This window comes from Oncorhynchus mykiss, chromosome 7, assembly GCF_057628025.1.
Source record: "Oncorhynchus mykiss isolate SJ-2025 chromosome 7, ASM5762802v1, whole genome shotgun sequence".
Taxonomy (NCBI): domain Eukaryota; kingdom Metazoa; phylum Chordata; class Actinopteri; order Salmoniformes; family Salmonidae; genus Oncorhynchus; species Oncorhynchus mykiss.
This window is the reverse complement of record NC_143028.1, coordinates 81224321-81246713: the sequence shown is the minus strand read 5'-3', so window position 1 is coordinate 81246713 and position 22393 is coordinate 81224321. Positions and strand designations below refer to the sequence as shown.

General features: G+C 45.1%; 1 protein-coding gene across 2 annotated transcripts in view; it reads left to right on the top strand.

The window, feature by feature from the left end:
• Positions 1-22393, top strand: part of iars1 (isoleucyl-tRNA synthetase 1) — a 132088-nt gene that overhangs the window by 92724 nt on the left and 16971 nt on the right. For both annotated transcript variants that reach the window (XM_090242083.1, XM_090242084.1), the window contains exons 24-28: positions 5988-6090; positions 7378-7461; positions 14391-14565; positions 15088-15200; positions 18123-18218. In XM_090242083.1, the coding sequence (XP_090098209.1) occupies positions 5988-6090; positions 7378-7461; positions 14391-14565; positions 15088-15200; positions 18123-18218 (571 nt within the window). The remainder of the gene's footprint in view (positions 1-5987; positions 6091-7377; positions 7462-14390; positions 14566-15087; positions 15201-18122; positions 18219-22393) is intronic.

Sequence of the window (22393 nt, the reverse complement as noted above, 5' to 3'; positions counted from 1 at the left end):
CACAGTACCTTATGCTGCTTCTAGTCAGGTAATCAATCAGTCTATCAATCACACAGTACCTCATGTTGCTTCTAGTCAGTCGATCAGTCATTCACTACCTCATCCTGCCTCTAGTCAGGTAATTAATCAGTCTATCAATCACACAGTATCTCATGCTGCTTCTAGTCAGGTAATCAATCAGTCTATCAATCACACAGTACCTCATGTTGCTTCTAGTCAGTCGATCAGTCATTCACTACCTCATCCTGCCTCTAGTCAGGTAATCAATCAAACACTCCACCATGCTGCTTCTAGTCAGGTAATCAATCAGTCTATCAATCACACAGTATCTCATCCTGCCTCTAGTCAGGTAATCAATCAAACACTCCACCATGCTGCTTCTAGTCAGGTAATCAATCAGTCTATCAATCACACAGTATCTCATCCTGCCTCTAGTCAGGTAATCAATCAAACACTCCACCATGCTGCTTCTAGTCAGGTAATCAATCAGTCTATCAATCACACAGTATCTCATCCTGCCTCTAGTCAGGTAATCAATCAAACACTCCACCATGCTGCTTCTAGTCAGGTAATCAATCAGTCTATCAATCACACAGTATCTCATCCTGCCTCTAGTCAGATAATCAATCAAACACTCCACCATGCTGCTTCTAGTCAGGTAATCAATCAGTCTATCAATCACACAGTACCTCATGCTGCCTCTAGTCAGGTAATCAATCAGTCTATCAATCACACAGTACCTTATGCTGCCTCTAGTCAGGTAATCAATCAGTCTATCAATCACACAGTACCTTATGCTGCCTCTAGTCAGGTAATCAATCAGTCTATCAATCACACAGTATCTCATCCTGCCTCTAGTCAGGTAATCAATCAGTCTATCAATCACACAGTATCTCATGCTGCCTCTAGTCAGGTAATCAATCAAACACTCCACCATGCTGCTTCTAGTCAGGTAATCAATCAGTCTATCAATCACACAGTATCTCATCCTGCCTCTAGTCAGGTAATCAATCAAACACTCCACCATGCTGCTTCTAGTCAGGTAATCAATCAGTCTATCAATCACACAGTATCTCATGCTGCCTCTAGTCAGGTAATCAATCAGTCTATCAATCACACAGTATCTCATCCTGCCTCTAGTCAGGTAATCAATCAGTCTATCAATCACACAGTATCTCATCCTGCCTCTAGTCAGGTAATCAATCAGTCTATCAATCACACAGTATCTCATCCTGCCTCTAGTCAGGTAATCAATCAGTCTATCAATCACACAGTATCTCATGCTGCCTCTAGTCAGGTAATCAATCAAACACTCCACCATGCTGCTTCTAGTCAGGTAATCAATCAGTCTATCAATCACACAGTATCTCATCCTGCCTCTAGTCAGGTAATCAATCAGTCTATCAATCACACAGTATCTCATGCTGCCTCTAGTCAGGTAATCAATCAAACACTCCACCATGCTGCTTCTAGTCAGGTAATCAATCAGTCTATCAATCACACAGTATCTCATCCTGCCTCTAGTCAGGTAATCAATCAAACACTCCACCATGCTGCTTCTAGTCAGGTAATCAATCAGTCTATCAATCACACAGTATCTCATCCTGCCTCTAGTCAGGTAATCAATCAGTCTATCAATCACACAGTACCTCATGCTGCCTCTAGTCAGGTAATCAATCAGTCTATCAATCACACAGTATCTCATCCTGCCTCTAGTCAGGTAATTAATCAGTCTATCAATCACACAGTATCTCATCCTGCCTCTAGTCAGGTAATCAATCAGTCTATCAATCACACAGTATCTCATCCTGCCTCTAGTCAGGTAATTAATCAGTCTATCAATCACACAGTATCTCATCCTGCCTCTAGTCAGGTAATCAATCAGTCTATCAATCACACAGTATCTCATCCTGCCTCTAGTCAGGTAATTAATCAGTCTATCAATCACACAGTATCTCATCCTGCCTCCAGTCAAGTAATTAATCAATCAACCAATCAATCAATCAATCATTGAATTTGTCTCGAAGGACCGTGAACTGCACCATTCACTAGCTCAAGTAGGGAGTAGGGTGCCATTTATAGGGAGTAGGGTGCCATTTATAGGGAGTAGGGCGCCATTTATAGGGAGTAGGGCGCCATTTATAGGGAGTAGGGCGCCATTTATAGGGAGTAGGGCGCCATTTATAGGGAGTAGGGCGCCATTTATAGGGAGTAGGGCGCCATTTTGAAGAGTGACTTCCTCCTCAATGAATCTGAAAGTGTCTCACGTCAAATTAGTAGCAGGGGATACAGACAGCTCAAAGTATTTCGACTAAAACTATTTATTTCCCAATTTATTAAAAAATTATTATTATTTTTTTAAGGATTCCTCTTTAAAATTATATTTATTTTGAAATTGGAATGTTTGGACTTTTCTTTGAATCTCTTTGTCAGAAACAAGAAGTGATTTGTGTTTTAGGATGAAAATGACTCCCAGATGCCTCGGTGATGGGAATATTTGTTTTGAACCAACTTATCTGTGTTGAAACGCCTGTCAATTATACCATTCTGTTTGTATCAGTGTATTAACTCTGAGCTGCATTCGTATCTGTACAACTCATCAGACATGATCAAACCCAGGACTTGATTTAGACATGCAGGCAGGTCACACACACACACACACACACACCTTTGTTGTTAGTGCTATGATTGAGTAGCTATACCCTTTAGTGTGTCTCTGAAGTGTGTCTCTGAAGCGTGTCTCTGAAGCATGCTGTAGTGTGTCTCTGAAGCATTGCTACTGTTATGCTTTACAGCAACAACCAAAAAACACTTGACTTAAAGCTACTTTATGCCTGGGATATGTGGTTCTCCACCTAGCTACCTTCAGATGAATGCACTGACTCCAAACCTCTCTAGATAAGAGATCAGATAAATTACTCAATTATAAAAAGTGGTCTAAGGCACTGCATCTCAGTGCTAGAGACCGTGGTTCGATTCCAGGCTGCACAATTGGCCCAGCGTCGTCCGGGTTTTGGCCGGTGTAGGCCGTCATTGTAAATAAGATTTTGTTTTTAACTAACTTGCTTAGTTAAATAAAATAATAATGGCAGATTAGTGTTCTTCTCCACAGGGCCGTTCAAGGTGTGTGTGTGTATTCTCCAGTCACTCTGAATGTCTGTCTTCACTACAGTACCCGCTCTCACACACACACACCTCTACCTCGCCCGTCTTTACCATTTCATGTACTGTCCCAGCCCACATATTACTACCCAGCATGCTCGGCTGCAGCGGGTAACCTTGTTAAGAGCTCCTTCCAGTTCCTGTCCAAGACGTGAGACATCCTGTAGGGGTGACCTCCAATCAGGAGGAGACAGGTTGTCTGTCCGTCCGCTCTAAACCCATTAAGTGATTGGTTATCTGTCCTCTCCTTCTGTCTTGTTTCTGTGCGTCTGTCTCTGTCTGTCCCTTGTCATGGTAATGGGACACATCTTGCTGCTGTGATTTGCACATTGTGGTATTTCGCCTAACAGATATGAGAGTTTATCCAGTGTTGGATTTGTTTTCAAATTCTTTGTGGGTCTGTGTGATCTGTGGTAAAGCATTTGTTAGGAAGCTCAGTTTCCATTTTGTGGGCAGTGGGTACATATCCTATACTGTAGCAAGGTTATGCTCACTGAGTCTCTACGATGAATTTGGAAAGTATTCAGACCGCTTGACTTTTTAAACATTTAGTTGCGTTACAGCCTTATTCTAAAAGTGATTACATTAATGACATCACAATACCCCGTCATGACATCACAAAACCCCGTCATGACATCACAATACCCCGTCATGACATCACAATGACAAATGACATGACAAAGTGAAAAAAATGTTTTTTAGACATTTTTGCACATTTATTACAAATTTTAAAAAACTGAAATACCTTTTTTACATAAGTATTCAGACCCTTTTGCTATGAGACTTGAAATTGAGCTCAGGTGCATCCTGTTTCCATAACTTGGAGTCCACCTGTGGTAAATTCAATTTAACAGTGACCAAGTAGGCTACTGTGGCTATTTGTTCATAATATGGGCCTGCCGGAGTGGCCTATTTTCAAGACCCTCGTTGTTGACTAGAAATGATCTATAACTGGGCTAATAACTCACTATCTTGCACAGAATATGAACAAACGTACCCAAGTGGCTACATGAAGCTCTTGCTTTTGAATTCGAATCAAGCTCATGCTGTAAACACAGTCCAGTTAAAAGTGAATGGTGCAGATATATGGCAATGGTCTATTTGCATATAGGCCTACTGCAACTCTGATTGGTAATGGAGCACCGGTCTGTGTAGAGTAAGTCGTGCATGCCAATGCAATAGAATCCTACTCTGCCTAGAATCTCTTGCCAAGTTTGTTTTGTTTCGGTATATTAGAGTAACATTAGAGAAGCTTCCATTAAAGTAACCCTTTGAGTTCTATTAGATAGATCACTCTGAATCCACGATATGACAGAGGTTGAAAAGCCATAAAATATTTACTTTTTTTTCCAACAACAGGTTATGGTAAATAATATCAAAGGCTGCACTGAAATCTAACAGTACAGCTCCTACAATCTTCTTATCAATTTCAATGATCAATTTCTTTCAACCTATCATCAGTAATTTGTGTCAGTGCAGGACATGTTGAGTGCCCTTCTCTAAAACCATGCTGAAAGTCTGTTGTTAATTTGTTTACAGAGAAGAAAAAAAACAGTTTGCTAAGAGCTGGCAACAAGCTGATAGGTCTGCTGTTAGAACCATTAAAGGCCGCTGTACCACTCTTGGGTAGTGGAATGGCTTTGGCTTCCCTCCAGGCCCGAGGACAAAGACTTTCCTCTCGGCTCAGATTAAAGATATGACAGATTGGAGTGGCTATAGAGTCAGCCACCATCCTCAGTAGCTTTCCATCTAAGTTGTTATTGCCAGGAGATTTGTCATTATTGATCGTTAGCGATCATTTTTCCACCTCTCCCACATTTAACTTTACAAATTTCAAACTTACAATGCTTTTCTTTCATTATTAGTTAAAAAAAAAAAAAATTATGCATATGGGCGGCAGGTAGCCTAGTGGTTAGAGTGTAGAGGTGGCAGGGTAGCCTAGTGGTTAGAGTGTAGAGGTGGCAGGTAGCCTAGTGGTTAGAGTGTAGAGGTGGCAGGGTAGCCTAGTGGTTAGAGTGTAGAGGTGGCAGGTAGCCTAGTGGTTAGAGTGTAGAGGTGGCAGGTAGCCTAGTGGTTAGAGGAGGCAGGTAACCTAGTGGTTAGAGTGTAGAGGTGGCAGGTAGCCTAGTGGTTAGAGAGTAGAGGTGGCAGGTAGCCTAGTGGTTAGAGAGTAGAGGTGGCAGGTAGCCTAGTGGTTAGAGGAGGCAGGTAACCTAGTGGTTAGAGTGTAGAGGTGGCAGGTAGCCTAGTGGTTAGAGGAGGCAGGTAACCTAGTGGTTAGAGTGTAGAGGTGGCAGGGTAGCCTAGTGGTTAGAGTGTAGAGGTGGCAGGGTAGCCTAGTGGTTAGAGCGTTGGACTAGTAACCGAAAGGTTGCAAGATCGAATCCCCGAGCTGACAGGGTCGGTCGTTCTGCCCCTGAACAAGGCAGTTAACCCACTGTTAACTAGGAATTAGTTCTTAACTGACTTGCCTAGCTAACCACACTTAGTTTTTTTTCAATAGAACATTTTTTTTCAGAGACTTTCAAAACAACCACGCGAGCTCAACGCGCGTTCGTGATTGGATATCTGTCCCCTTTTCCTCTTTGTCTTGTTCCTCCGACATTAGCAGTTCCTAAGTGACCTCACACGCGTCACCATGAACATCAGGGTTGGGATCAGCTCCAACTGAACATCAGTCCGGTTATGGAGTTTTTAATAGAGAAGTTTGATGTCCAAGACAACCGATGTACACACTCAGATATACCCCCACTGTCTTCTACCTGGTCCCAGTCTGACCTGCTCGTGTGTGTGTGTGTGTGTGTGTGTGTGTGTGTGTGTGACAGGGAGTCGTTGATTGACAAGCGTATAGAAAGTGCGGTGTGTCAGATGCAGTCTGTCATTGAGCTTGGACGAGTCATCAGAGACCGCAGGACTCTGCCCGTTAAGGTAAGAGGACATCAACTGTGTGTGTGTGTGTGTGTTTTCTTCTCTTAGCTAGCATTTGTTGTTGTCATGTATAGCGCTACGTGTGTGTGATTGTTGTCGTTAATGTTGTTGTTTGTCCCTGAAGGTGGTAGTATGTATGTGTTATGTCTAGTACACTAATGGTGGTTGTTGTTGTTGTTGGGTACTAACGGTTGTTGTTGTTGGGTACTAACGGTTGTTGTTGTTGTTGGGTACTAACGGTTTTTGTTGTTGTTGGGTACTAACGGTTGTTGTTGTTGTGTACCAACGGTTGTTGTTGTTGTGTACCAACGGTTGTTGTTGTTGTGTACTAACGGTTGTTGTTGTTATTGTTGTTGTTGTGTACTAACGGTTGTTGTTGTTGTGTACTAACGGTTGTTGTTGTTGTGTTGTAGTGCCCCATGAAGTGTCTGTTGTTGTGTACTAACGGTTGTTGTTGTTGTGTACTAACGGTTATTGTTGTTGTGTACTAACGGTTGTTGTTGTTGTGTACTAACGGTTATTGTTGTTGTTGTGTACTAACGGTTGTTGTTGTTGTGTACTAACGGTTGTTGTTGTTGTGTACTAACGGTTATTGTTGTTATTGTTGTTGTTGTGTACTAACGGTTGTTGTTGTTGTGTACTAACGGTTGTTGTTGTTGTGTTGTAGTGCCCCATGAAGTGTCTGTTGTGTACTAACGGTTGTTGTTGTTGTGTACTAACGGTTGTTGTTGTTGTGTACTAACGGTTGTTGTTGTTGTGTTGTAGTGCCCCATGAAGTGTCTGTTGTTGTGTACTAACGGTTGTTGTTGTTGTGTACTAACGGTTGTTGTTGTGTACTAACGGTTATTGTTGTTGTGTACTAACGGTTATTGTTGTTGTTGTGTACTAACGGTTATTGTTGTTGTGTACTAACGGTTGTTGTTGTTGTGTACTAACGGTTGTTGTTGTTGTGTACTAACGGTTATTGTTATTATGTTGTAGTACCCCATGAAGTGTCTGTTGTTGTGTACTAACGGTTGTTGTTGTTGTGTACTAACGGTTGTTGTTGTTGTGTTGTAGTGCCCCATGAAGTGTCTGTTGTTGTGTACTAACGGTTGTTGTTGTTGTGTACTAACGGTTATTGTTATTATGTTGTAGTACCCCATGAAGTGTCTGTTGTTGTGTACTAACGGTTGTTGTTGTTGTGTACTAACGGTTGTTGTTGTTGTGTACTAACGGTTGTTGTTGTTGTGTACTAACGGTTATTGTTGTTGTTGTTGTGTACTAACAGTTGTTGTTATTGTGTAGTATCCCTTAAAGGAGGTGGTAGTGATCCACCAAGATCCAGAAGCTCTGAGAGACATCACCTCCCTGCAGAAATACATCCTGGAGGTAAGAGATATACACAAACACATATATTCACGCACTCGCTCGCCGGTCAGTTAATTGGGTACACTCACTACATGAAGAGAGACCTAAGACACCAGAACACTACATAAAGAGAGACAACACTACACTACATGAAGAGAGACCTAAGACAACACAACACTACATAAAGAGAGACAACACTACACTACATGAAGAGAGACCTAAGACAACACAACACTACATAAAGAGAGACCTGAGACAACACAACACTACATAAAGAGAGACCTAAGACAACACAACACAACACTACATAAAGAGAGACCTAAGACAACACAACACTACATAAAGAGAGACAACACAACACTACATAAAGAGAGACAACACAACACTACATAAAGAGAGACCTAAGACAACACAACACTACATAAAGAGAGACCTAAGACAACACAACACTACATAAAGAGAGACCTAAGACAACACAACACTACATAAAGAGAGACCTAAGACAACACTACATAAAGAGAGACAACACAACACTACATAAAGAGAGACAACACAACACTACATAAAGAGAGACAACACAACACTACATAAAGAGAGACAACACAACACTACATAAAGAGAGATCTAAGACAACACAACACTACATAAAGAGAGACCTAAGACAACACAACACTACATAAAGAGAGATCTAAGACAACACAACACTACATAAAGAGAGACAACACAACACTACATAAAGAGAGACCTAAGACAACACAACACTACATAAAGAGAGACCTAAGACAACACAACACTACATAAAGAGAGACCTAAGACAACACAACACTACATAAAGAGAGACCTGAGACAACACAACACTACATAAAGAGAGACCTGAGACAACACTACACTATATAAAGAGAGACCTAACACAACACTACAGAAAGAGAGACCTAAGACAACACAACACTACATAAAGAGAGACCTAAGACAACACAACACTACATAAAGAGAGACCTAAGACAACACAACACTACATAAAGAGAGACCTAAGACAACACAACACTACATAAAGAGAGACCTAAGACAAGACAACACAACACTACATAAAGAGAGACCTAAGACAACACAACACTACATAAAGAGAGACAACACAACACTACATAAAGAGAGACCTAAGACAACACAACACTACATAAAGAGAGACCTAAGACAACACAACACTACATAAAGAGAGACAACACAACACTACATAAAGAGAGACAACACAACACTACATAAAGAGAGACAACACAACACTACATAAAGAGAGACCTAAGACAACACAACACTACATAAAGAGAGACCTAAGACAACACAACACTACATAAAGAGAGACCTAAGACAACAAATCAAATCAAAATCAAATCAAATTTTATTTGTCACATACACATGGTTAGCAGATGTTAATGCGAGTGTAGCGAAATGCTTGTGCTTCTAGTTCCGACAATGCAGTAATAACCAACAAGTAATCTAACTAACAATTCCAAAACTACTGTCTTGTACACAGTGTAAGGGGATAAAGAATATGTACATAAGGATATATGAATGAGTGATGGTACAGAGCAGCATAGGCAAGATACAGTAGATGGTATCGAGTACAGTATGTACAAATGAGATGAGTATGTAAACAAAGTGGCATAGTTTAAAGTGGCTAGTGATACATGTATTACATAAGGATACAGTCGATGATATAGAGTACAGTATATACGTATGCATATGAGATGAATAATGTAGGGTAAGTAACATTATATAAGGTAGCATTGTTTAAAGTGGCTAGTGATATATTTACATCATTTCCCATCAATTCCCATTATTAAAGTGGCTGGAGTTGAGTCAGTGTCAGTGTGTTGGCAGCAGCCACTCAATGTTAGTGGTGGCTGTTTAACAGTCTGATGGCCTTGAGATAGAACACAACACTACATAAAGAGAGACAACACAACACTACATAAAGAGAGACCTAAGACAACACAACACTACATAAAGAGAGACACCACAACACTACATAAAGAGAGACCTAAGACAACACAACACTACATAAAGAGAGACCTAAGACAACACAACACTACATAAAGAGAGACACCACAACACTACATAAAGAGAGACCTAAGACAACACAACACTACATAAAGAGAGACACCACAACACTACATAAAGAGAGACCTAAGACAACACAACACTACATAAAGAGAGACACCACAACACTACATAAAGAGAGACCTAAGACAACACAACACTACATAAAGAGAGACCTAACACAACACTACATAAAGAGAGACATAAGACAACAACACAGCATGGTAGCAACACAACATGACAACACAGCATGACAACAGCATGGTAGCAACACAGCATGACAACAGCATGGTAGCAACACAGCATGACAACAGCATGGTAGCACCACAGCATGACAACAGCATGGTAGCAACACAGCATGGTAGCAACACAGCATGGTAGCAACACAGCATGCCAACAGCATGGTAGCACCACAGCATGACAACAGCATGGTAGCAACACAGCATGGCAGTAGCACAACATTACACCTACTCATTCAAGGGTTTTTCTTTATTTTTACTATAGCCCCATTGGGCTATCTTCTGTATACCAGCCCTACCTTGTCACAACACAACTGATCGACTCAAACGTGTTAAGAAGGAAAGAAATTCCACAAATTAACTTTTAAGAAGGCACACCAGTTAATGGAAATGTATTCCAGGTGACTACCTCATGAAGCTGGTTGAGAGAATGCCAAGAGTGTGAAAAACTGTCATCAAGGCAAAAGGTGGCTACTTTGAAGAATCTAAAATATATTTTGATTTGTTTAACACTTTGTGGGTACTTCCATATGTGTTATTTCATAGTTTTGATGTCTTCACTATTATTCTACAATGTAGAAAATAGTAAAATATAAAGGACTTTTGACTGGTACTATATTCTGTAGCACAACAACCCATCCTGCTAAGACGGTGAAGTGAATTAAACAGTTGATGGATGAAATGCAGAGGAATTCAGCAATGTGATAAACGACTCCTATAGGAATATTATGTTGTTACTGTAGATAATGAATTGGTATTTTATAAGTCTGAGCCCTGAATAAAGTTGTTCAGTTTATTGTCAAGTGCAATATCAAGTCTATCTAGTATTAGACACAGTGCAATATCAAGTCTATCTAGTATTAGACACATTACAATATCAAGTCTATCTAGTATTACAGACACAGTACAATATCAAGTCTATATAGTATTAGACACAGTACAATATCAAGTTTATCTAGTATTACAGACACAGTACAATATCAAGTCTATCTAGTATTAGACACAGTACAATATCAAGTCTATCTAGTATTAGACACAGTACAATATCAAGTCTATCTAGTATTAGACACAGTACAATATCAAGTCTATCTAGTATTAGACACAGTACAATATCAAGTCTATCTAGTATTAGACACAGTAGAATATCAAGTCTATCTAGTATTAGACACAGTACAATATCAAGTCTATCTAGTATTACAGACACAGTGCAATATCAAGTCTATCTAGTATTACAGACACAGTGCAATATCAAGTCTATCTAGTATTAGACACAGTACAATATCAAGTCTATCTAGTATTACAGACACGGTGCAATATCAAGTCTATCTAGTATTACAGACACAGTGCAATATCAAGTCTATCTAGTATTAGACACAGTACAATATCAAGTCTATCTAGTATTACAGACACATTACAATATCAAGTCTATCTAGTATTAGACACAGTACAATATCAAGTCTATCTAGTATTAGACACAGTACAATATCAAGTCTATCTAGTATTAGACACATTACAATATCAAGTCTATCTAGTATTACAGACACAGTACAATATCAAGTCTATCTAGTATTAGACACAGTACAATATCAAGTCTATCTAGTATTAGACACAGTACAATATCAAGTCTATCTAGTATTAGACACAGTACAATATCAAGTCTATCTAGTATTAGACACAGTACAATATCAAGTCTATCTAGTATTAGACACAGTACAATATCAAGTTTATCTAGTATTACAGACACAGTACAATATCAAGTCTTATCTAGTATTAGACACAGTACAATATCAAGTCTATCTAGTATTAGACACAGTACAATATCAAGTCTATTTAGTATTAGACACAGTACAATATCTAGTATTACCAACACAGTACAATATCAAGTCTATCTAGTATTAGACACAGTACAATATCAAGTATTACCAACACAGTACAATATCAAGTATTACAGACACTGTACAATATCTAGTATTAGACACAGTACAATATCTAGTATTACAGACACAGTTCAATATCTAGTATTACAGACGCAGTACAATATAAAGTATTACAGACACAGTACAATATCAAGTATTACAGACACAGTACAATATCAAGTATTACAGACACAGTACAATATCTAGTATTAGGCACAGTACAATATCTAGTATTACAGACAGTACAATATCTAGTCTATCTAGTATTAGGCACAGTACAATATCTAGTATTACAGACACAGTACAATATCAATTCTATCTAGTATTACAGACACAGTACAATATCTAGTATTAGGCACAGTACAATATCTAGTATTACAGACACAGTACAATATCTAGTATTACAGACACAGTACAATATCTAGTATTACAGACACAGTACAATATCTAGTATTAGACACAGTACAATATCTAGTATTAGACACAGTACAATATCTAGTATTAGACACAGTACAATATCTAGTATTAGACACAGTACAATATCTAGTATTACAGACACAGTACACTATCTAGTATTACACAGTACAATATCAAGTATTAGATCCAGCCCTGTACCCCAACCTGTTGTCCTTCAACACCCAGCCCTACCTCAACCTGTTGTCCTTCAACACCCAGTACTAACCCCAACCTGTTGTCCTTCAACACCCAGCCCTACCTCAACCTGTTGTCTTTCAACACCCAGTACTAACCCCAACCTGTTGTCCTTCAACACCCAGCCCTACCTCAACCTGTTGTCCTTCAACACCCAGTACTAACCCCAACCTGTTGTCCTTCAACACCCAGTACTAACCCCAACCTGTTGTCCTTCAACACCCAGCCCTACCTCAACCTGTTGTTCTTCAACACCCAGTACTAACCCCAGCATGTTGTACTTCAACACCCAGCCCTAACCCCAACCTGTTGTACTTCAACACCCAGCCCTAACCCCAACCTGTTATCCTTCAACACCCAGCCCTAACCCTAACCTGTTGTCCTTCAACACCCAGCCCTAACCCCAACCTGTTGTCCTTCAACACCCAGCCCTAACCCCAACCTGTTGTCCTTCAACACCCAGCCCTAACCCTACCCCAACCTGTTGTCCTTCAACACCCAGCCCCAACCTGTTGTCCTTCAACATCCAGCCCTAACCCCAACCTGTTGTCCTTCAACACCCAGCCCCAACCTCAACCTGTTGTCCTTCAACACCCAGTACTAACCCCAGCCTGTTGTCCTTCAACACCCAGCCCTAACCCTACCCCAACCTGTCGTTCTTCAACACCCAGCCCTAACCCCAACCTGTTGTCCTTCAACACCCAGCCCTAACCCCAACCTGTTGTCCTTCAACACCCAGCCCCAACCTCAACCTGTTGTCCTTCAACACCCAGTACTAACCCCAGCATGTTGTCCTACAACACCCAGCCCTAACCCCAACCTTTTGTCCTTCAACACCCAGCCCTAACCCCAACCTGTTGTCCTTCAACACCCAGCCCTAACCCCAACCTGTTGTCTTTCACCACCCAGCCCTAACCCCAACCTGTTGTCCTTCAACACCCAGCCCCAACCCCAACCTGTTGTCCTTCAACACCCAGTCCCAACCCCAGCCTGTTGTCCTTCAACACCCAGCCCTAACCCCAACCTGTTGTCCTTCAACACCCAGCCCCAACCCCAGCCTGTTGTCCTTCAACACCCAGTCCCAACCCCAGCCTGTTGTCCTTCAACACCCAGCCCTAACCCCAACCTGTTGTCCTTCAACACCCAGCCCCAACCCCAGCCTGTTGTCCTTCAACACCCAGCCCCAACCCCAGCCTGTTGTCCTTCAACACCCAGCCCTAACCCCAACCTGTTGTCCTTCAACACCCAGCCCTAACCCCAACCTGTTGTCCTTCAACACCCAGCCCCAACCCCAACCTGTTGTCCTTCAACACCCAGCCCCAACCCCAACCTGTTGTCCTTCAACACCCAGCCCCAACCCCAGCCTGTTGTCGTTCAACACCCAGCCCTAACCCCAACCTGTTGTCCTTCAACACCCACACACACACACACACACACACACACACACACACACTCACACACTCTCACACTCTCACACACACACACACACAGAAGCATGCATTTTGTGTTTCCGCCGATCTGACGGTGTTGATTGTTGCCGGTACAGAACAGAAGTGTGTTCTAGTCCTGTCCTGGTTGTTGCTACCAGCAGTCACCACCACCTCCCTCCGTTGTGTTTCTGAACAGACCGGTGGTTGATGGCTGTGTTGTTCCGTCTGAGATGAAGGCGCTGCCACACCGTGTGCTGTGACTGCTCTCGTCTTATGAAGCACGTTTTATTAGACCTAAGATCCACAGGACACTGCGATGGTAGAGGAAACAACAGTTTGTCTTCATGTAGCCTGGCGTTCAGGACGACCAGAGAGTCTCTGGTTCAAATCCCAAGGTCCATGAACACTGCGATGGTGGAGGAAACAACAGTTGTCTTCATGTAGCTTCCGGGACGACCAGAGAGTCGCTGGTTCAAATCCCAAGGTCCAAGAACAAAAAATAATCTGGTGACGAAGCAAAATAGTGTGTTGTGCCTTTTTTTGTTATTTTTTTGGGAGCAAGGCAGTTAAACCCCCCCGCCCCCCCCCTCTCCTCTCTTCCCCTTTCTCTTTTCTCTCAGGAGTTGAATGTCCGCCAGTTGACCTTGTCCACGGACAAAGACAAGTACGGCATCAGCCTGCGGGCTGAACCGGACCACATGGTGCTGGGAAAGAGGCTGAAAGGGGCCTTCAAATCCATTACGGCGTCCATTAAGGAACTGAAGAGCGAACAGCTGGAGACCTTCCAGAAGACTGGTAGGAACGGGGGGGGGGCAGGGGAACGGGGGGGGCAGGAGAACGGGGGGCAGGGGAACAGGGGGCGCGAGGGGGGGTGGGGGAACGGGAGGGGGGGGCAGGGGGAACGAGGGGCAGGGGAACTCGTCTGTCTGTTAAATGTACCTCTGATTGGAACACATCTCACCCCTCCTAAATCCCACAGCACTCTTGAGGTCAAAAAACTTTTTTCTGTACCTGCGTAGGAGGTTGGACGGTCGGTCCTCTGATTGCAGCCCAGTAAAATACTTTTATATATATATATATATTGACGAGAGTACTATATAGAGGTTCTCCTGTTGCATGGTGGGAGGTAACTGTTAATAACCGTGGTCCACTTGGGATAGTAATCCCTATGCTTTACACACACACGTAGCTGTGTGTGTGTGTGTGTGTCATCTGTATTGTCCACACAGGTTCCTTTTGTGGTGGACGGATTTATACATTTGACTGATTGATTGATTGATTGATTGATTGATTGATTGACTCTGCGTTTCCCGCCAGGCTCCATCGTGGTGGACGGTCAGGAGCTTCATGAGGAAGACCTGAGGTTGATGTACAGCTTCAACCAGACCTCTGGCTCAGCGACACAGTACGAGGCCCATTCTGACTCACAGGTACACACACACACACACACACACACACACACACACACACACACACACACACACACACACACACACACAGCTTCAACCAGACCTCTGGCTCAGCGACACAGTACGAGGCCCATTCTGACTCACAGGTACACACACACACACACACACACACACACACACACACACACACACACACACACACACACACACACACACACACACACACACACACACAGCTTCAACCAGACCTCTGGCTCAGCGACACAGTACGAGGCCCATTCTGACTCACAGGTACACACACACACACACACACACACACACACACACACACACAGCTTCAACCAGACCTCTGGCTCAGTGACACAGTACGAGGCCCATTCTGACTCACAGGTGGGTACCATGCAGTGGAGGCTGGTGGGGGGGTGGGGGAGGAGACATTCGGGAGGATGTGTTCATTTGGGACGGCTGGAATAAACAGAACAATATCAAACGCTTGCAAATGTTTTTAAAAAAGCATTCAAACGTGACATGATAAAATAACGACTGAATTACATTATGTGACATAAATGTTACTGGTGTATTCCTAGTAACTCACAGTGCTAGAGTACAGTCATATTGCCGAATCATCTGAAACGATCTTCCTGTTCCTTCTGTGTCCCACTGTCTCTATGCACCGTGCTCTCATGTAGACTGGTGTTTAATGTGCTTGTATTAAAGTCATTTCATGCCTTAGTAGCAGCCAGCAGCCACCAGTCAGCGTGTCTCAACTCCCCCAGAGGCACATCTCTCTAATCGGTGTTCCCCCAACCATATAGTACAGCTGCTGTCTGTCTGTCTGCTGTAGAGGGCTCTGAGATGCTGTCTCTCTGCCGTAGAGGGCTCTGAGATGCTGTCTCTCTGCTGTAGAGGGCTCTGAGATGCTGTCTGTCTCTCTGCTGTAGAGGGCTCTGAGATGCTGTCTGTCTGCTGTAGAGGGCTTTGAGATGCTGTCTGTCTCTCTGCTGTAGAGGGCTCTGAGATGCTGTCTGTCGGTCTGCTGTAGAGGGCTGAGATGCTGTCTGTCTGCCGTAGAGGGCTCTGAGATGCTGTCTGTCTGTCTGCTGTAGAAGGCTCTGAGATGCTCTCTGTCTGCTGTAGAGGGCTCTGAGATGCTCTCTGTCTCTCTGCTGTAGAGGGCTGAGATGCTGTCTGTCTGCTGTAGAGGGCTCTGATGATGTCTCTCTGCTGTAGAGGGCTCTGAGATGCTGTCTGTCTCTCTGCTGTAGAGGGCTCTGAGATGCTGTCTGTCTCTGTTGTAGAGGGCTCTGAGATGCTGTCTGTCTCTCTGCTGTAGAGGGCTCTGAGATGCTGTCTGTCTCTCTGCTGTAGAAGGCTCTGAGATGCTGTCTGTCTGCTGTAGAGGGCTCTGAGATGCTGTCTGTCTGCTGTAGAGGGCTCTGAGATGCTGTCTGAAGTAGAGGTCTGAGATGCTGTCTGCTGTAGAGGGCTCTGAGATGCTGTCTGTCTGTCTGCTGTAGAGGGCTCTGAGATGCTGTATGTCTGTCTGCTGTAGAGGGCTCTGAGATGCTGTCTGTCTGCTGTAGAGGGCTCTGAGATGCTGTCTGCTGTAAAGGGCTCTGAGATGCTGTCTGCTGTAAAGGGCTCTGAGATGCTGTCTGTCTGCTGTAAAGGGCTCTGAGATGTTGTCTGTCTGCTGTAAAGGGCTGATGAAACCAAAATATAACTTTTTGGTAAAAACTCAACTCGTCGTGTTTGGAGGACAAAGAATGCTGAGTTGCATCCAAAGAACACCATACCTACTGTGAAGCATGGGGGTGGAAACATCATGCTTTGGGGCTGTTTTTCTGCAAAGGGACCAGGACGACTGATCCGTGTAAAGGAAAGAATGAATGGGGCCATGTATCGTGAGATTTTGAGTGAAAACCTCCTTCCATCAGCAAGGGCATTGAAGATGAAACGTGGCTGGGTCTTTCAGCATGACAATGATCCCAAACACACCGGGCAACGAAGGAGTGGCTTCGTAAGAAGCATTTCAAGGTCCTGGAGTGGCCTAGCCAGTCTCCAGATCTCAACCCCATAGAAAATCTTTGGAGGGAGTTGAAAGTCTGTGTTGCCCAGCAACAGCCCCAAAACATCACTGCTCTAGAGGAGATCTGCATGGAGGAATGGGCCAAAATACCAGCAACAGTGTGTGAAAACCTTGTGAAGACCTACAGAAAATGTTTGACCTCTGTCATTGCCAACAAAAGGTATATAACAAAGTATTGAGATAAACTTTTGTTATTGACCAAATACTTATTTTCCACCATCATTTGCAAATAAATTCAGATATCAGAGAATATATTTGGTATTTCCTATACCCACCATAATTTGCAAATAAATTAATTAAAAATCCTACAATGTGATTTTCTGGATTTTTCTTCTCATTTTGTCTGTCATAGTTAAAGTGTACCTATGATGAAAATTACAGGCCTCTCATCTTTTTAAGTGGGAGAACTTGCACAATTGGTGGCTGACTAAATACTTTTTTGCCCCAGTGTGTGTGTGTGTGTGTGTGTGTCATAGTTAAAGTGTACCTATGATGAAAATTACAGGCCTCTCATCTTTTTAAGTGGGAGAACTTGCACAATTGGTGGCTGACTAAATACTTTTTTGCCCCAGTGTGTGTGTGTGTGTGTGTGTGTTTGTGTGTATAAATATATATAATATATGTGTGTATATATAGTAATATGTGTGTGTATATATAGTAATATATATGTGTGTGTATATATAGTAATATATGTGTGTATATATAGTAATATGTGTGTGTATATATAGTAATATATGTGTGTGTGTGTGTATATATAGTAATATATGTGTGTGTATATATAGTAATATGTGTGTGTGTGTGTGTGTGTGTGTGTGTATATAGTAATATATGTGTGTGTTGGTATCATTCTTCAGGTGCTGGTGCTGTTAGACGTCACTCCAGACCAGTCCATGCTGGATGAGGGTGTGGCTCGTGAGGTCATCAACCGCATCCAGAAACTACGCAAAAAGGTCAAACACGCTGTGATACTTTTAAACGTGTTCAACATGAGTACTTCCTGCCACATGGGGACTTGGAACCTCCCAGGCTTTTCTCCCTCCCTGGCACCTCCCAGGCTTCTCTCCCTCCCTGGCACCTCCCTGGTATTCACAGGTGTCTCTGCCTCCCTGGTATTCACAGGTGTCTCTGCCTCCCTGGTATTCACAGGTGTCTCTGCCTCCCTGGTATTCACAGGTGTCTCTGCCTCCCTGGTATTCCCAGGTGTCTCTCCCTCCCCTGGTATTCCCAGGTGTCTCTCCCTCCCCTGGTATTCCCAGGTGTCTCTCCCTCCCCTGGTATTCCCAGGTGTCTCTCCCTCCCCTGGTATTCCCAGGTGTCTCACCCTCCCCTGGTATTCCCAGGTGTCTCTGCCTCCCTGGTATTCACAGGTGTCTCTGCCTCCCTGGTATTCACAGGTGTCTCTGCCTCCCTGGTATTCACAGGTGTCTCTGCCTCCCTGGTATTCACAGGTGTCTCTGCCTCCCTGGTATTCCCAGGTGTCTCTCCCTCCCCTGGTATTCCCAGGTGTCTCTCCCTCCCCTGGTATTCCCAGGTGTCTCTCCCTCCCCTGGTATTCCCAGGTGTCTCTCCCTCCCCTGGTATTCCCAGGTGTCTCACCCTCCACCGGTATTCCCAGGTGTCTCTGCCTCCCTGGTATTCCCAGGTGTCTCTGCCTCCCTGGTATTCCCAAGTGTCTCTGCCTCCCTGGTATTCCCAAGTGTCTCTGCCTCCCCTGGTATTCCCAGGTGTCTCTGCCTCCCTGGTATTCCCAGGTGTCTCTGTCTCCCCTGGTATTCCCAGGTGTCTCTGTCTCCCCTGGTATTCCCAGGTGTCTCTGCCTCCCTGGTATTCCCAGGTGTCTCTGCCTCCCTGGTATTCCCAGGTGTCTCTGCCTCCCTGGTATTCCCAGGTGTCTCTGCCTCCCTGGTATTCCCAGGTGTCTCTGCCTCCCTGGCACCTCCCTGGTATTCCCAGGTGTCTCTCCCTCCCCTGGTATTCCCAGGTGTCTCTCCCTCCCCTGGTATTCCCAGGTGTCTCACCCTCCCCTGGTATTCCCAGGTGTCTCTGCCTCCCTGGTATTCCCAGGTGTCTCTGCCTCCCTGGTATTCACAGGTGTCTCTGCCTCCCTGGTATTCCCAGGTGTCTCTCCCTCCCCTGGTATTCCCAGGTGTCTCTCCCTCCCCTGGTATTCCCAGGTGTCTCTCCCTCCCCTGGTATTCCCAGGTGTCTCTCCCTCCCCTGGTATTCCCAGGTGTCTCACCCTCCCCTGGTATTCCCAGGTGTCTCTGCCTCCCTGGTATTCACAGGTGTCTCTGCCTCCCTGGTATTCACAGGTGTCTCTGCCTCCCTGGTATTCACAGGTGTCTCTGCCTCCCTGGTATTCACAGGTGTCTCTGCCTCCCTGGTATTCCCAGGTGTCTCTCCCTCCCCTGGTATTCCCAGGTGTCTCTCCCTCCCCTGGTATTCCCAGGTGTCTCTCCCTCCCCTGGTATTCCCAGGTGTCTCTCCCTCCCCTGGTATTCCCAGGTGTCTCACCCTCCCCTGGTATTCCCAGGTGTCTCTGCCTCCCTGGTATTCCCAGGTGTCTCTGCGTCCCTGGTATTCCCAAGTGTCTCTGCCTCCCTGGTATTCCCAGGTGTCTCTGTCTCCCCTGGTATTCCCAGGTGTCTCTGCCTCCCTGGTATTCCCAGGTGTCTCTGTCTCCCCTGGTATTCCCAGGTGTCTCTGTCTCCCCTGGTATTCCCAGGTTTCTCTGTCTCCCCTGGTATTCCCAGGTGTCTCTGCCTCCCTGGTATTCCCAGGTGTCTCTGCCTCCCTGGTATTCCCAGGTGTCTCTGCCTCCCTGGTATTCCCAGGTGTCTCTGCCTCCCTGGTATTCCCAGGTGTCTCTGCCTCCCTGGTATTCCCAGGTGTCTCTGCCTCCCTGGTATTCCCAGGTGTCTCTGCCTCCCTGGTATTCCCAGGTGTCTCTGCCTCCCTGGTATTCCCAGGTGTCTCTGCCTCCCTGGTATTCCCAGGTGTCTCTGCCTCCCTGGCACCTCCCTGGTATTCCCAGGTGTCTCTCCCTCCCCTGGTATTCCCAGGTGTCTCTGCCTCCCTGGTATTCCCAGGTGTCTCTGCCTCCCTGGTATTCCCAAGTGTCTCTGCCTCCCTGGTATTCCCAAGTGTCTCTGCCTCCCCTGGTATTCCCAGGTGTCTCTGCCTCCCTGGTATTCCCAGGTGTCTCTGTCTCCCCTGGTATTCCCAGGTGTCTCTCCCTCCCCTGGTATTCCCAGGTTTCTCTCCCTCCCCTGGTATTCCCAGGTGTCTCTGCCTCCCTGGTATTCCCAGGTGTCTCTGCCTCCCTGGTATTCCCAGGTGTCTGCCTCCCTGGTATTCCCAGGTGTCTCTGCCTCCCTGGTATTCCCAGGTGTCTCTGCCTCCCTGGTATTCCCAGGTGTCTCTGCCTCCCTGGTATTCCCAGGTGTCTCTGCCTCCCTGGTATTCCCAGGTGTCTCTGCCTCCCTGGTATTCCCAGGTGTCTCCGCCTCCCTGGCACCTCCCTGGTATTCCCAGGCGTCTCTCCCTCCCCTGGTATTCCCAGGCTTCTCTCCCTCCCCTGGCACCTCCCTGGTATTCCCAGGTGTCTCTGCCTCCCTGGTATTCACAGGTGTCTCTCCCTCCCCTGGTATTTCCAGGTGTCTCTGCCTCCCTGGTATTCCCAGGTGTCTCTCCCTCCCCTGGTATTCCCAGGTGTCTCTCCCTCCCCTGGTATTCCCAGGTGTCTCTCCCTCCCCTGGTATTCCCAGGTGTCTCTCCCTCCCCTGGTATTCCCAGGTGTCTCTCCCTCCCCTGGTATTCCCAGGTGTCTCTCCCTCCCCTGGTATTCCCAGGTGTCCCTCCCTCCCTGGCACCTCCATGGTATTCCTAGGCGTCTCTCCCTCCCTGGCACCTCCCTGGTATTCCCAGGCTTCTTTCACTCCCTGGTATTCCCAGGCGTCTCTCCCATCCTGGCACCTTCCTGGTATTCCCAGGCGTCTCTGCCTCCCTGGTATTCCCAGGCGTCTCTGCCTCCCTGGTATTCCCAGGTGTCTCTGCCTCCCTGGTATTCCCAGGTGTCTCTGCCTCCCTGGTATTCCCAGGTGTCTCTGCCTCCCTGGTATTCTCAGGTGTCTCTGCCTCCCTGGTTTTCCCATGCTTCTCTCCCCTCTCTCTTTCTCCCTTTATATCTCTCTCCCTTTTCCTATCTCCCTCTTTCTCAACTCTCATGTTGAAATATTTCCACTCCTGAATTCTAACAGCGTTGAGAACCAGCTTCTCTCGTGCCATAATATTCAGGCTTTAATGTAAGCTTCATCCCCGACTACAGAGGTCTGTTTCAGAAACACTGACTTTGAAGTGGGGTAGAGAGAAGGAAAGTAAAATCGGGATTATCTTAGACTTGTTTTCTTAATAAACAAACATTTTTCCATCGGTCCCTGGATTCGACTGGGCTGAACTTGTGTGTGTGTGTGTGTGTGTGTGTGTGTGTGTGTGTGTGTGTGTGTGTGTGTGTGTGTGTGTGTTGCCTTGGCTCTCAGCCAGGGTAAATTCTACTGTTATTTAAAACTGAAAACTTTAGGAATTTTCCACCCCAGGGAATTAATTGAGTAGCAGTAACTAGGGGTCTCAGTGGGTTAAGAGGACAGGGGGAGGGCCGAGGGAGGACCGGGAGGGAAGGAGAGGTCACAGTCTCAGGGTTCTGATTTGGCAACACACACACACACACACACACACACACTGTAACACAAATAATTGTTCTCCTTATCGATGTTGCTACTCTGCGGTTCACTGCCTGAAAATACCCAAAATGCTATAAAACCCTTCCTCTCTGATGTAAGTTACTGAAACTCTACATGTATTTTCTACCCTTGAAGCCAGCCTGTAATTGGGCCTCTGTAGATTAAGGAGAGATCAATGTGTTCTCTTCCATGTTTAAAGTCCCCTGCGTGGTTCTGGTATCGGTTCCCGACTGACATATTCGCTTATACATCGATTTGTGGACGCCGTAGATCAAAAACGGCTTTCGTTGAGCCGGTAGTCTTGGTTCCCATGGAATCATGAGTGTGTCTCTGACACCAATCTCGGAGCTTGGGATGGCCTTGGGATGGCCTTCCTGCTGCAACTT